The sequence below is a fragment of the Theropithecus gelada genome, chromosome 7b, assembly GCF_003255815.1.
Source record: "Theropithecus gelada isolate Dixy chromosome 7b, Tgel_1.0, whole genome shotgun sequence".
NCBI lineage: Eukaryota > Metazoa > Chordata > Mammalia > Primates > Cercopithecidae > Theropithecus > Theropithecus gelada.
Window position 1 is genome coordinate 66,981,910 of NC_037675.1, and position 16,385 is coordinate 66,998,294.

At 36.2% G+C, this 16,385-nt stretch overlaps 1 protein-coding gene across 6 annotated transcripts in view; it reads left to right on the plus strand.

The window, feature by feature from the left end:
• FUT8 (fucosyltransferase 8) overlaps positions 1-16,385 on the plus strand; it is a 352,844-nt gene that overhangs the window by 263,206 nt on the left and 73,253 nt on the right. For all 6 annotated transcript variants that reach the window (XM_025391950.1, XM_025391955.1, XM_025391953.1 and 3 more), the window contains one exon: positions 15,817-16,054. In XM_025391950.1, coding sequence (XP_025247735.1) covers positions 15,817-16,054 — 238 coding nt within the window. The remainder of the gene's footprint in view (positions 1-15,816; positions 16,055-16,385) is intronic.

Genomic DNA, 16,385 nt, shown 5'->3' on the forward strand with positions numbered 1-16,385 from the left:
TACTTTTTAAGTAATTTGCTAAAAACTAAAGACAATGAAAAAAATCTTGAGAGCAGCCAGAGAGAAGCAGCGCATTAGTTATAGAGGAACAATTTGAATGACTCTGGATTTCTTATCAAAAAACATGGAGGCCAAGAGAAGTAGCAAAACTGTTTTGTTTGTTTTGAGCTAACATCTTGCTATTTTGCCCATTCTGGTCTCAAACAATCCTCCTGTCTTGGCCTCCCAAAGTGCTGGGATTATAGGCTTTAAACCAGATTTAAAACATTTTTGTGGTGCTGAAAGGAAAGAATTCTCAACCCAGAATTTTTCACCTAGGGAAAATACAATGAAGTGAGAAAAAGACATTTTTGGATGAAAGAAAACTCAAGAGAATTCATTGCCAGCAGACTTGTGTAAAAAAGGAAGTTCTTCAGACAGAAAATGATGACAAGAGAATTCTGCTGGAACATCAGAATGAAGAAAGTACAAATTAATAAATACAGGGAATTGCCTAATCTTCTCCTGTTGAGTTTTTAAAATGTTTGGTTAGAAATAAAATTTCTGACAATGTCCGATATGGTTCTCAATGTATATGAAGGTGATTTTTAAAACAACTATATCGTAAAAGTGGGGAGAGTAAAGGAACCTAAAAAGTAGGAGGGTTTCTGCATTCCATTTCAAATGGTAAAATGTTGAGATGAGTAGACTGTAATAACTGTTGTATATAGATATAATTATCCCTAGAGTAACTACTAAAAATGCTCTATAGGCCAGGCGTAGTGGAGCACGCCTGTAATCCGCCACACTTTGGGAGGCCGAGGCGGGGGATCACCTGAGGTCAGGAGTTAGACCAGCCTGGCCAACATGGTGAAAACCCCATCTCTACTAAAATACAAAAATTAGCTGAGCATGGTGGCGTGTGCCTGTAATCCCAGCTACTTGGGAGGCTAAGGCAGGAGAATTGCTTGAACCTGGGAGGCAGAGGTTGCAGTGAGCCGAGTTTGTGCCACTCAAGATTCTGTCTCAAAAAAAAAAAAGGCTCTATAAAGAGATATTTTAAAACACTATAGAACACCATACTTTACAGGAACCATTTCTGATTTTTGTAGTTCCTTAAAACACTATAGATAAATCAAAATTAAATACTAAAAAAAGTTCAGAGTATGCACAGGCAAGGAGAAATGGAAACAGAAAACAAAAGGAGCAAATAAAAAACAATAAAGTGGCATACTTAAATCCCAACATGTCAGTAATTGCATGAAATATAAATGCAAATGATCTAAACATACCAGTTAAGAGAGAAAAAAAATACAGGACAGAGACTGGCAGAATGCTTTTTGTTTGTTTGTTTGTTTGCTTGTTTTTGATACAGAGTTTTGCTCTTGTTGCCCAGGCTGGAGTGCAATGGCATGATCTCGGCTCACTGCAACCTCTGCCTCCTGGGTTCAAGCGATTCTTCTACCTCAGCCTGCTAAGTAACTGGGATTACAGGCATGTGCTGCCACGCCTGGCTAACTTTGTATTTTTAGTAGAGATGGGGTTTTTCCATATTGGTCAGGCTGATCTCGAACTCCCAACCTCAGGTGATGCACCCACCTCGGCCTCCCAAAGTACTGGGATTACAGATGTGAGCCACTGTGCCCGGGCTGTTTTTTATTTTAATGATCCAACTATATGCTGTCCCCCCAAGAAACTAACTTCACATATAACGACATAGGTAGATTAAAAGTAAAATGATGGGCAGATATACCATGCAAACAATAATCAAAAGAAGGAGTGACTGGGCTGGGTGCGGTGGCTCAAGCCTCTAATCCCAGCACTTTGGGAGTTTGAGGCAGGCGGATCACGAGGTCAGGAGATCAAGACCATCCTGGTCATTTCAATTGATGCTGAAAAGCATTTAATAAAATTTAACTTACCTTCATGATAAAAACCCTCAAAAAACTGGGTATAAAGGGGGAATATACCTCAACATAATAAAAGCCATATACAGCAGACCCACAACTAGTATCATAATGGGGAAAAACTGAAAGACTTTTCTCTAAGATCTGGAGCATGGCAAGGAGGCCCACTTTTACCACTGTTATTCAACGCAGTGCTGATTACTCTAGCTATAGTAATCAGACAAGAGAAAGAAATAACCAACATCTAAATTAGAAAGGAAGAAATCAATTTATTCTTGTTTGCAGACTATATGGTTCAATATTTGGAAAAATCTAAAGACTACCAAAAAAACTAGAAGTGATGAATTCAGTGAAGTTGCAAGTACAAAGTCAACACACAAATATCAGTATTGTTTCTATATGCCAACAGTGAGCAATCTGACAAAGAAATTTTAAAAAGTAATCCCATTTACAATAGCTACAGATAAAATTAAGTAACAAGAAATTATCCAAAGAAGTAAAGGATCTGTACAATGCTAACTATAAAACACTGATGAAGGAAATTGAAGAGAACGTAAAAAATGGAAAGATATTGTATGTGCATGGATTGGAAGAATAAATATTGTTAAAATGTTTATACTATCCAAAGTAATCTGTAGATTCAGTGTAATCTCTATGAAAATACCAATGACACTCTTCACAGATATAGAAAAAAGAATCTAAAACTTGTATGGAATCACAAAAAAACCCCAAAAAAACAGAATAGTCAAAGCTATCCTGAGCGCAAACCTCAAAACTGGAGGAGTCACACTGCCTGACTTCAAATGATGTACTACAGAACTATAGTAACCAAAACAGCATGGTACTGGCATATAGACCATAGACCAGTGGAACAGGATAGAGAACCCAGAAACAAATCTGTACGTCTATAGTAAACTCATTTTCTACATAAGTCACAAACTTACACTGGGGAAAGGAAAGTCTCTTCAATAAATGGTGCTGAGAAAACTGAATATCCTTATGCTCAGGAATGATACTAGACCCCAATCTCACCATATCCACAAATCAAAATGGATTAAAGACTTAAATCTGAGACCTCACACTATAAAACTACTAAAAGGAAACATTGGGGAAACTCTCCAGGACATTGGTTTGAGTGGGTAAAGGTTTCTTAAGTAATACCCGATAAGCACAGGCAACCAAAGCAAAAATGGACAAATGGGATCTTATCAAGTTAAAAACCTTCTGCCTGCACAGCAAAGGAAGTAGTCAACAAAGTGAAGAGACAACCCACAGAATGGGAGGAAATATTTGCAAACTGCCCACCTGACAAGGGATGAATAACCAGAATATAAAAGGAGCTCAAGCAACTAAATTTGATCAAAAAGTAGGCAAAAGGTCTGAATAGATGTTTCTCAAAAGAAGACATACAAATGGCAGTCATATGAAAAGGTGCTCAGCATCAATGATCATCAGATAAATGCAGATTTTAAAAACCGACAATGAGATATCATCTCACCCCAGTTAAAATGGCTTTTACCCAAAAGACAGGCAATAGCAAATGCTGAGAAACAAATAACAAATGTGGAGAAAAGGGAACCCTCATACACTGTTAGTGGGAATGTAAATAGTACAACCACTATGAAGAACAGTTAGGACGTTCCTCATAAAACTAAAAATTGAACTACCATATGATCCAGCAACCCAGCTGCTGGGTATATAATGAAAAGAAAGGAGATCAGTATATTAAAGAAATATTTGCACTCCCATGTTTACTGCAGCACTTTCCACAATAGCCAGAATTTGAAAGCAACCTAAGTGCCCATCAGCAGATGAATGAACAAAGAAAATATGTAATACCTATACACAATGGAGTACTATGCAGCCATAAAAAATAATGAGATCCTGTCTTTTGCAACAACATGGATGAGACTGCAGATCATTATCTTAAGTTAAATAAACCAGGCACAGAAAGACAAACTTGGCATGTTCTCACTTATTTGTGGTAGCTAAAAATTAAAACAAATTGAACTCATGGAGATAGAGACAGAATGATGGTTACCAGAGGCTGGGAAATGTAGTTGTGGGGGCGAGTAAAGGGATATGGTTAATGGGTACAAAAAATAGTTAGAATAAGTCCCAGTATTTCACAGCACAGCAGGGTGACAGTCAATAATAATTTAATTGTACATTTAAAAATAAAGAGGATAACTGGATTGTTTGTAACACAAAGGATGGCTACCCCATTTACCCTGATGTGATTTTTAATGCATTGTATACCTATGTAAAAATACTTCATGTATCCCATAAACATATATACATACTATGTGCTCAAAAAAAAAAATAAAAAAGAAAAACAAAGCTTAAAAAAAAAAAAACTTTATTTACCAGAGACCTTGTTAAAGAGGATGAAAGAGAAGCCATAGACTGGGAGAAATCTGCAAATCACATGTCCAACAAAGGCATGTATAGATAATGTATTAAGAACTCTCTAATCTCAATAGTAAGAAACAATCTAATTAGAAAATAGGCAAAGTCTTGTACAGTCAGCTATACAAAAGACATATACAGATGACAAATAAGCACACAAAAAATGTTCAAAATCATTAGTTATTAGGGAAATGCAAAAGACATGATGAGATACAATTACCTGTCAGAATGGCTAAAATAAAAAATGCCAGGAATGTGGAACAACGAGCTCTTTCATGCATTGCTTATGAGAATGTAAAATGGTACAGCCATTCTAGAAAACAGTTTGGTAGTTCCCCATAAACATACCATTACCAATATGATCCAGCAATCACATTCCTGTATATCCTAGAGAAAAACCATGTCCACACAGAAAGTTGTACACTCATGTGCATAGCATCTTAGTTCGTAATCACCAAAAAGTGGAAACAACCCAAGTATCCTTCAGTGAGTAAATAAACTGTGATATAATCCACATAATAGAATACTACCTAGTAATAAGAAGAAATCAGCTATTACACACAAGTTGGATGGATCTCAAGAGCATTGTGCTGAATGATAAAAAGCCAGTCTCAAAAGATTAACAACTATCTAAATTCCATTTATAATGCTCTTAAAGTAACTAAATTGTAGTGATGGAGAACAGTTCAGTGGGTTCCAGAGATTAAGGTTTGGGGAAGAGTGTACCTCTAAATTGGAAGTATAAGGGGTTTTTGTTTTGTTTTGATGGTACAGCTTGTATCCTAATTTTGGTGGTAGTTGCATGAGTGTATACATGTTAGAAAATCTGAGTGCATGTGAAAACTGGTAAAATCTTAAAAAGTCTGTAGTTTAGTTAATAGTATTGTGTAATGTCAGTTTCCTGATTTTGATCATGTACTATGGTTAAGTAATATGTTCTCCTTGGGGAAAGCTTTTTGGAAGGTACACCATAAGTACAGTAACTCTCTGTACTATTTTGGCAGTTTATTGTGGATCTTAAATTATTTCAAAATAAAAGTAAAATAAATACAGTGTTAAAATTTTTTGAGGAGTAAAGAGAATAAAATGTGGGCCGGGCGCGGTGGCTCAAGCCTGTAACCCCAGCACTTTGGGAGGCCGAGATGGGTGGATCACGAGGTCAGGAGATCGAGACCATCCTGGCTAACACGGTGAAACCCTGTCTCTACTAAGAAATACAAAAAACTAGCCGGGCGAGGTGGCGGGCGCCTGTAGTCCCAGCTACTCGGGAGGCTGAGGCCGGAGAATGGCGTGAACCCGGGAGGCGGAGCTTGCAACGATCTGAGATCCGGCCACTGCATTCCAGCCTGGGCTACAGAGCGAGACTCCGTCTCAAAAAAAAAAAAAAAAAGAGAATAAAATGTGAACTGGTGTAACAGTACTGTTCATTGAGGTAGTTTGAGAAAAGTGGTCTTGAGGTTTTGTTTTGTTTTGTTTTGTTTTTTGTTTTTCATAAAAAAAAACAATAATAGCTGGGGATTCCAAAGAAATTCATGCTCAGCTAACACTGTATTTTTCATGTATGGCTAGCTGCATGGAGAAATGAGACAAATACTCGGTCTTGGAGAAGAGGTATCCAGATTTGACATCTGGTCTAATTGTTGTTGATGGTTTGGTTTTAAAGCCAGTGAATAGACAAGTGCTGTAAGTACCAGTACTACCCAGAGGAATGGTACTTTGCAGAATGGAAAACCCAGCAAAACTGTATAACTTAAACCCTGACTTTTATTTAAAACAAAACATTTGGAGCAGCTTTTGCACAGGAACAGTTTCAACCATTGTTTTCCTTTTGCCAGTACTTCATCTTTTACACTTGATCTTAGCCAAAATGCTGAGAATCAATACTTTATCTTTTTACTCCTGTGTAATAAGACAGGGCTGACTATTCATAGGCATGCTTTTTACTCCTTTCCCCCTTCTACCCTCTTCCTCTTCCTCTTCCCCTTTCTGTCCTCTTCTCTTGTCCACCTTTCTTCCCCTCTATTCTCCTCCCAACTCCCCTTTTTTCTATCTTACTTCCTCCTCTCCTCTTTTGCCTTCTCACTCGCTTTTTAAAAAGAGTACCTGTCATATCATACTTGATGATATGTTTTGAGGAAAGAGTCCCTAAATGAATTCTGTCAACTAAAATGATGATGGAGGACCTTTCTGAAATTCAATCTTAATTTTTGTAAGCATGCTCTTTATAACCTCAACAGTTAAATTGATTCTGAGACCTGGGAATTAGGGTATAAACTTACAGAGAAAAGTTGAGGTGCTTGAGAAGATACATTTTCTGTGCATTTATATAGGATTGTCAGATTCTGGCCCCTTGTGTAACTCAGCTTTTCTTTTATATCCTTGGAGATAGTTTTATTTACATTATATTCTTGAATGAGAATATGAATCATTAATTATCTGCCTTTCCTTTGTGGCCCTTCTGGTAGCAGAAAAATATTACCAAGGTTATTCTGGCGTGGAAGTCCCTTGAATCTAAGTTGAGGGTTTTCTAGAGACCACCTGGAACTCCCAGAGATAACAGAATACTGTCTTGAAAGCCTCGATGGAAGAAATGTCCCACATTTGCTTGTTGCTTTCTATTGGATTTATGGAATTTCCATCTTTTAAAAATGACTTTAAAGCATTTAGTAGAGACTTACAGGTAAAGAGCAAAAGTTTTTAAAATGTATTATTTAAAGTAAGCTAAATGTGGCTTTACTTACCAAGACAAGCTTTCCTCTTCAATGACTGTATAGTAACGATCTGCCTTTACTGTAGTCTTTCAGTCTATAAACTCTGTATCTTGCTATCTTTCCTCCCTTAAGTTTCCACTCTTAGATTTTACAGAATACCCATAGGGAAATTTCCCGAAGCACTTGGTAAACTACTTGGGCCTGAGCTATTGTGTTGTCCTTACTACCTGGAACAGATCGTTCGGGTTGCTAGAGGGGTGGAAAGGATGCCTTAGTACAGTCTTAACTTTGCTATGGAAAATATTCTTGTTTAATATGTTAAGAGACAATAATTTCCGGTCTTGGCTTTTAAAAGTGAGCATGCTTTTTAACTGTCTCTTTCATGGTTATTAACTATGCCAGAGTCTTCATTTTAATTACCACATGGAATACTTCAGTTCTCTTATTTGCTTCATTACCTTTTCTCCTTGGTTTTGAAAATAATGTTAGAGAAATAAAATCAGATTGTTTCTAATATAATGAAATGCTTTCAACACCCTATTAATGAATTCTTTCTTCATTAGCAACACAAAGCTAGATATTGCAAATCTTTTTAAACAAACAAATGAAAAACTGTTTAGTCTTCTTATTAGAGCAGACAAAGAGCACAGTACAATTTAACTCACCTGACCTGACCCGTTTTTTTGGTTTTTACTGAACTGTCTTCACTGGAAATAGGAGCTATCTTTGACTTAACTCCTTCCAATAGAAGGGATTTCTTAGAGAGAAGTTGGAAGGATCTCCTGGGGTTCTGATTCTTAATTTTCAGTTTACAGAAATAGCTAGATATGTGTTTTGATCCTGGACTTCTTGCTGCATCTCGTATTGAAGATATCATGGTGAAATAGATAAGGGCAGTGGACAGTGGATCAAGAGACCGTGCAGGTCTCTTGAACCTGAGAGGGTTTGCCACCTATTAATTTATTTTTATGACTATGGACTTGACATCACCTTTGTCTCTGTAAATGTAATTCAGTTGAACTAATGGTTATTGAGCATTTACTGTTTGCAAGAGATGGCTGGAGATATTATGTCCAGTTTATATTGACTAAATGTTTTCTTTGTTGTTAATTTAGCCTTTTTCTGCAGTGTTTTTGGTCAGTAGTAACTCTGGGCGGGTGAGGGATATTACATTGTGGCTGGAAAATTTGTACTCTGAAGTTGCTTTTATTGGAGTGTAGGAAAAATCTTTATTAAAAGTCATAGAAAAAAATCATTAAAAGCCACACAATCAGTACTATTTGGTAATATTTTATAATTCACAATGCTACTAATTTACTAAGTGGAGTCAGTGGAAACCCATAAATCCTAAGTAATAAAATAACGCCTATGGTTTACTAGTTGATTGAAAATTGTTCTTTTTTTGCAAAGGGGAAATTAACCTGGTATCCTAATTTGAAATATGTCTAATAGTGACTATTTTTATATTTTAACCTAAGTAAAATATGTCAGCGTTATGATGGTACCTTACTGAATTAGTAATCGTTTATTTCTGAGGACTGCTGTTTTCCTTCAAATACCATTTTGGTTAGAGGCTTACTAATTCAAGTATTGTTTCCAATTGTTGATTTATAGGGCAGAGAGAAAAAACACAGCTTTCAGCTCTGTTGAAGCAGGGTCATTCTTGGAAACTAATAGTGTCAGATGAAACGCCTCAGATAGTGTAAAAGAAAATAATGGGCCAGGAGTGGTGGCTCATGCCTGTAATCCCAGCACTTTGGAAGCCTAAGGTGGGAGGATGGCTTAAGTTCACAAGTTCGAAATCAGCCTGGGCAACATGGGAAAACCCGTCTCTACCAAAAAATACAAAAATTAGCTGGGCTACTTGGGGGGCTGAGGTGGGAGGATGGCTTGAGCCCAGGAAGTTGAGGTTGTGGTGAACCATGATTGCGCCACTGCACTCCAGCCTGGGCAATAGAGCCAGAACTTGTCTCAAAAATAATTAAAGAAAATAAAAAGGGAACTGAATTCAAAAGAATCCTGTTACATCTTAAATCCTTATTTCTTGATTTATATGTACTATGGTGACAGCTTTGCTGATGAATTATAATTACAAAAATGTTACATAACATTGTTAGCATATAAAGACCCGTGATTGGGCTACCTTGCAACACTAACTAATACTCAAAAAGAACACACACATACAAAAAACTGGATTTATTCAGTGTGAAATAATGTTTCTTGAAACTATGAGGATAAATAAGTATGTTCAAATTAATTTTGTGCATATACCATCTCATTTATTTAGCCTCATAGTAGCTCTGAGAAAGAAGGGTGAGTGAACAGGGAGAGGCTGTGTAGGGAGGTAATTTTTGTGTCTATTTTAAACTAACCAGTTGAAACCAAATCACACAATTGAGTTCATAGCAGAACCTTCATTGGACCAAAATCATATCTTTAACCTCTCTATCCAAGCCCTTTCATTAGAGAATGTTGTCTTAGGTAATTTTCACAAATGTACCTTGTATTTCTAAAACTTGAATTATCATTATTGCAAGGAGCTAGAATTTATCTGCCTATTGGTGAGTCTGACTTTTAAGTAGATCCCATATACAAAAATCTCATATTATAAAACATAATTTATTGTGTTTATAGTTTAGAGTAAAGCTTCTTTTAGTAATGAGACCCTTCTATATATCTTGCTCATGGATATGACACATTTTCTAGTCTTTTGCAGACATCAACTGGATAGTATAAGACTAGGATCAGTGGTAACTGACAAGAGCTATTTGGTAAGAAATTTGAAAACTACGAAACTATGGCTCTGTATCCCTTTTATAGAGTCCCATAAATCTCTTTATATTTGTTGCTATTCTGTAACAATGCTGGATAACAAAGGCTTAGCTTAGAATAGGGGTTTTCTATAAAATTCCTTTTCATCAGAATAAATTCCTGTTCATTTCAGAGTTGTTGCTTTATTTTTTTTCTAGATATGTACTCTGATAAACCTAATCTTGTGTTAGGAACATAAATACCTTTTCTATTCTTTAGTGTCCTCTGCCTTTTCCTGGAACTTTTATGAGCAAGTTATTTTGAATTTTCCAGACTTCTAAATATTTGGACAAAAAAAATGGGCTGTGACTCTGAGCTTTTTCAGTGTTTCATTTACTGTTATCAGTACAGTCATTCATTTTCTCGTATCACCCTTCGAGTCTTCCATTCATCACCTTATATGTATAGACATTTCTCATTTCAGAATCAAGCATAATAGATTTTACTTCTTTCTTTGTGTCCTCTATGACATAATTCTTTTAAGATAAACAGAAAAGAATTAATATAGTCTGTCTTCAGCTTGATTTGAGATACACTAAGCATCATTCATTAAACCACTTGTACAGATTGCCCTTTTAGGTCTCAGCTCTTGTGCTCAAAGCGTTAGGTTCTAGTCAAACTCTGTTCTTAACACAGTGAATATACTTTCTTAAATGTAGATGTGAGTCTTCTTTTAAATAGAAAATCTATAGTTTCCAAACTAAAGGTCAGATGTTTCAATTATTATGTTCCTTCACTCTTTTTTTCCTTAAAAAAAAAAAGAAGAAGAAGAAGACTAACGTAAGATATAATAGTAGGGGAAATTGGGTGTGAGGTATATGGGAATTCTCTGTGCTATCTTTGCAGTAATTTAGTACATCTAAAAACTGTTCTAAAAGAAAAGGTTTATTGAAGAAGATATGAAGGAGATTTCCTTTTTCATTCATATGAATTTTAGTGATATTCAAGTATTCTATTTCTCATGAAAATCTGACAAATGTCAATGTTATTTGTCCATTCTTTTGCTAAATGGAGTCAATAATAAACCTTTGGATCAGTTTGAGAATATTATTTATTCCCAGGATCCTTATACAATATTGCACAGAAATTAAATGATGCAGATCTCCCATTCCCACACGTTACCACACTTCTCTGTTCCTCTCAGATCTTCTGTGGCTATAGCAACAAGTGTGAGAATGCTTATTGCTTTAGGAGTCTGCCATGAGTTCATAGTTTCAAAGAATCACCAACTCTACTACTTGATTGTGGAAGCAATATTGACCAAATCTTGCTGAATTTTATCAGGGTTCTCTCAGATTCAAAAAGGCTCTTAACTCTTCCTCAGGTTCTTGATGGTATTTCTGCTTTAATCTAAAAAAAGACCAGCTTGCTGTGACACATTTGAATATGAAAGGTACCTCTTCTGGAGGTAACTTGTATTTTCCCTTCTCAGTTTTTCCTTTGGAATCATTTTACAAACTGCAGCTTTTGTTTCTAGGGCTCTGCTTGACAGGACCGATGATATCCCTGGAAAATGGTTTTAGAGTTGATGTTTGGTGACTGCATTATTCAAGGCTCATATAAATTGAGAACTGGTTACATTGCCTCTTGCTATGTAGGATAAAAGATTCTGTTCTTAGAGTCACCCATCCTCTCTCACATAGACAAAACAGCTAGGAGAACTTCTCAGACTAATTTTGTTGTATGAAGAACTAAGATGCCTGGGAATAATTTAGCAATAGCTCATCCAAATTAAAGCAAAGTTGAACTTTAGGATGGAAGAAAAAGAAATTATCATGTTAGCTAAACATTTGCTTTCTGGATCTCCCAATTAAAAAGTGGCATACTACATCTCAAGTTAGCCAGTATAGAACACATTCTACATTCCGTTGTAAAAATGGCTGGTAGCTATCATCAAGTATGATTTTTTTAAATGTTCCATGCCTGATATTTTGTAATTGTTGAAATCAGATATCCCTTTACTCAGTGGCTTTTACTTCATAATGAAAAAGTAGATTTTGTTGTAATATATAAAATTGTGGAGATAGATGGAATTAACAGAGAAATTAGAATTTGTCTTTTAAGATAATTTGAGTTTCATCATAGGTAAGCTCAGAATGCTGAAGTGCTGCTGGAATAAATGAACTGTTTTACTTTTTTCATAAAGATACTGATGTATGCAACTTTTAATTCAGAGATAATTCCATTTACATGTTCTAAGTGATGAAGAAGTGAAAGAAGTAAGAGACTGAGTAATAAAGAAGTGAAAGAAAGAACCTATACACTGCTGGTAGGAATGTAAATTAGTTCAGCCATTGTAGAAAGCAGTGTGGAAATTACTCAACCAAAAACCATTTGACCCAGCAATCCCGTTACTGGATATGTACGTAAAGGAATATAAATCATTCTACTATAAAGATACATGCATGCATATGTTCATTGCAGCACTATTCACGATAGCAATGACATGGAATCAACCTAAATGCCCATCAGTGGTAGACTGGGTAAAGAAAGTGTGGTACATATATACTATGGAATACTATGCAACTGTAAAAAAGAATGAGATCATGTCCTTTGCAGGGGCATGGATGGAGATGGAGGCCATTATCCTTAGCAAACTAATGCAGAAACAGAAAACCAAATACTGCATGTTTTCACTTATAAGTAGGAACTAAATGATGAGAACACATGGACACATAGAGGGAACCACAGACACTGGGGCCTATCGGAGGGTGGACAGTGGGAGGAGGGAGAGGATCTGGAGAAATAACTAATGAATACTAGACTTAAGACCTGGGTGACTAAATAATCTGTACAACAAACCCCCCGTGACACAAGTTTACCTGTATACAAACCTACACATGTATCCTTATACTTAAAATTAAAAAATAAAAAACAAAATACAGTGTTAAAAATGAGAAGTGAAAGAATTTTTTAAATGTAACTGCTTAATTTCACATTTGTTTAGAGTTCTTCCCAAGAAACTTGCTTTTCACTGCAATCTCCTTAAATATGTACGTATAGTTTTCATTGGATTCATTGAAATCCAATCCAGCAGGATTCTTTCCTAAATAAGAAACGTACTGGATCAGTCCTGACCTATTTTATGATTTTTGGTACCTGTCACCTGTAAAGAGAAGTTAAGGGAACATCACCCTAACTCCACAAAAATACAAAAATACCATCAGAGACTATTATGAACACCTCTGTGAACACAAATTAGAAAACCTACAATAAATAATTCCTGGAAACATACAACCTCCCAAGACTGAACCAGGAAGAAATTCATACCCTGAACAGACCAATAACAAGTTCTGAAATTTAATCAGTAATAAAAAGCCTGCCATCCAGAAAAGGCCCAGGGATAGGCAGCCAAATTCTACCACACATTTAAGAGTACCTGGCACCATTCCTACTGAAACTGTTCCAAAAAATTGAGGAGGAGAGACTCCTTCCTAACTCATTCTATGAGGGCAGCATCATTCTGATACCAAAACCTGGCAAAGACACAAGAACAAAAAGAAAACATCAAGCCAATATCCTTGATGAACATAGAAGTAAAAATCCTCAACAAAATAATAGCAAGCCAAATCCAGCAGCATATCAAAAAGCTAATTCACCACAATCAAATAGGCTTTATCCCTGGGATGCAAGATTGGTTCAACATACACAAATCCATAAATGTGATTCATCACATAGGCAGAATTAAAAACAAAAAGATTATCTCAATAGATGCAGAAAAGGCTTTCAGTAAAATTCAGAATCTCTTCATGTTAAAAATCCTCAACAGACTAGCCATGGAAGGAACATACCTATAAATAGTAAGACCCATCTATGATGAACCCACAGACAACACCATACCGAGTGGACAAAAGCTGGAAGCCTTTCTCTTGAGACCTGGAACAAGACAAGGATGCCCACTCTCACCATTGCTATTTAACATAGTTCTAAAAGTCCTAGCCAGAGCAGACAGGCAGGCAAAAGAAAAAAATTAAAGGCATCCAAATAGGAAGAAAGGAAGTCAAACTACCTCTCTTTGCAGGCAGTATGATCCTACACCTAGAAAATTCCATAGTCCCTACCCAAAAGCTCCTAGATCTGAAAAACAACTTCAGCAAAGTTTCATGCTACAAAATCACTGTACAAAAATCAGTAGCATTCTATACACCAGTAAAGTCCAAGGTGAGAGCTCAGTCAAGAATGGAATCCTAGTCACAATTGCCACAAAAAGAATGAAATACCTAAGAATACTGCTAACTAGGGAGGTGCAAGATCTCTACCAGGAGAATTACAAAACACTGCTCTAAGAAATCAGAGATGACACAAACAAATGGAAAAACACTCCAGGCTCATGGGTAGGAAGAATCAATATCATCAAAATGGCCATAGTGCCCAAAGCAATTTACAGATTCTATGCTATTCCCATCAAACTACCAATGACATTCTTCACAGAACTAGAAAAAACTGATTTAAAATTCATATAGACCCAGAAAAGAGCCTGAATAGCCCAAGGAGTCCTAAGCAAAAAGAACAAAGCTGGAAGCATCGCATTACCCGAATTCAAACTACACTACAAGGCTACAGTAACCATGGTATTGGTACCAAACACCATGGTACCCATACCATGTATCACCATACCAAACAGCATGGTACTGGTACAAAAACAGACATATAGACCAGTGGTACAGAATGAGAGTCTGGAAATAAAGTCATACACCTACAACTTTCTAATCTTTGACAAAGCTGACAAAAACAAGCCAAGGAGAAAGGACTCCCTATTCAATAAATTGTGCTGGGATAACTGGCTAGCTATATGCAGAAGATTGAAACTGGACCCCTTCCTTTCACTGTATACAAAAATTAAGTCAAGATAGATAAAAGGCTTAAATGTAAAACCTAAAACCATAAAAACTCTAGAAGAAAACCTAGGAAATACCATTATGTATATAGGCCCTGGCAAAGATTGCATGATGAAGATGCCAAAAGCAGTTGCAACAGAAACAAAAATTGGCAAATGGAACCTAATTAAAGAGCTTCTGAACAGCAAAATAAATTATCAACAGAGTAAACAGACAACCAACAGAACAGGAGAAAATATTTGCAAACCATGAAAGGTCTAATATCTAGAATCTATAAGGAACTTAAGCAAAAAGCAACATTATTAAAAAGGCAAAGGACATGACAGACACTTTTCAAAAGACATATACACAGTCAATAAGTATGAAACATCACTAATCATTAGAGAAATGCAAATCAGAATCACAGTGATATACCATCAGAATGAGATAACAGTCAGAATGTTGTTATTAAAAAGTCAAAAAATAACATGCTGGTGAGGCTGCAGAGAAAAGGGGCATTTATACATTGCCAATGGAAATGTAAATTAGTTCAACCATTGGAAAGTAGTTTGGCAGTTTCTCAAAGAACTCAGAGAGCTACCATTTGACCCAGCAATCCCATTATTGGGTATATAACCAAAGGAATATAAATTATTCTGCTATAAAGACACATGCACTTATATGTTAATCACAGCACTATTTGCAATTTCAAAGACATGGAATAAACCTAGATACCTATCAGTGGTAGACTAGAAAAAAGATGTGGCACATATATATCATGGAATAGTATGAAGCCTTAAAAAAGAATGAGAGCACGTCCTTTGCAGCAACATGGATGGAGCTGGAGGTCACTATCCTAAGCAAACTAATGCGGGAGCAGAAAACCAAACACTTCATGTTCTTATTAAAAGTGTGAGCTAAACGTTGAGTACATAGGGACACAAGAGAATTATAGACACTGGGGCCTACTTGAGGGTGAAAGGTGGGAGGAGGGTGAAGATCAAAAAACCACATATAACTTACTATGCTGATTACTTGGGGTATATAGCAAACCCCTACGACACACAGTTTATAAAACAAACCTGCACATGTGCCCCTGAAGCTGAAAGCAAAAAAAAAAAAAAAAGAGAAGTTGACCTCTCTGTACTTGTCTTTATTTTTGTTTCTCTTTCTCCCTGACAGAATCCCAAGGACTGCAGCAAAGCCAAGAAGCTGGTGTGTAATATCAACAAAGGCTGTGGCTATGGCTGTCAACTCCATCATGTGGTCTACTGCTTCATGATTGCATATGGCACACAGCGAACACTCATCTTGGAATCTCAGAATTGGCGCTATGCTACTGGTGGATGGGAGACTGTATTCAGGCCTGTAAGTGAGACATGCACAGACAGATCTGGCATCTCCACTGGACACTGGTCAGGTAAGGAGCTTGTGCAGCATATGAGATCTCTGGGCTGATTCACTCAATTACCAGATTATTAGATTTCTAGGTAGTCCTTCATGGAACATACTTGTCTTTTCCTCTGGATCCATGAATACTATACATTATCCAGATAAAATCTAGAAGAACAGTATTTTATTTTAAAAGTATTTTATTATGTATTTCATTTCTGATGCTCATTTTTATGTGAATTTAGCAAAATCACTGAGTTTTTTTCAGGGAGCATAATTTAATATTTTAATTATAATGATATGCCTTTCATTCTGTAGGATGATTTCACATTATTGAACTCATTTTAATATGAAATAAT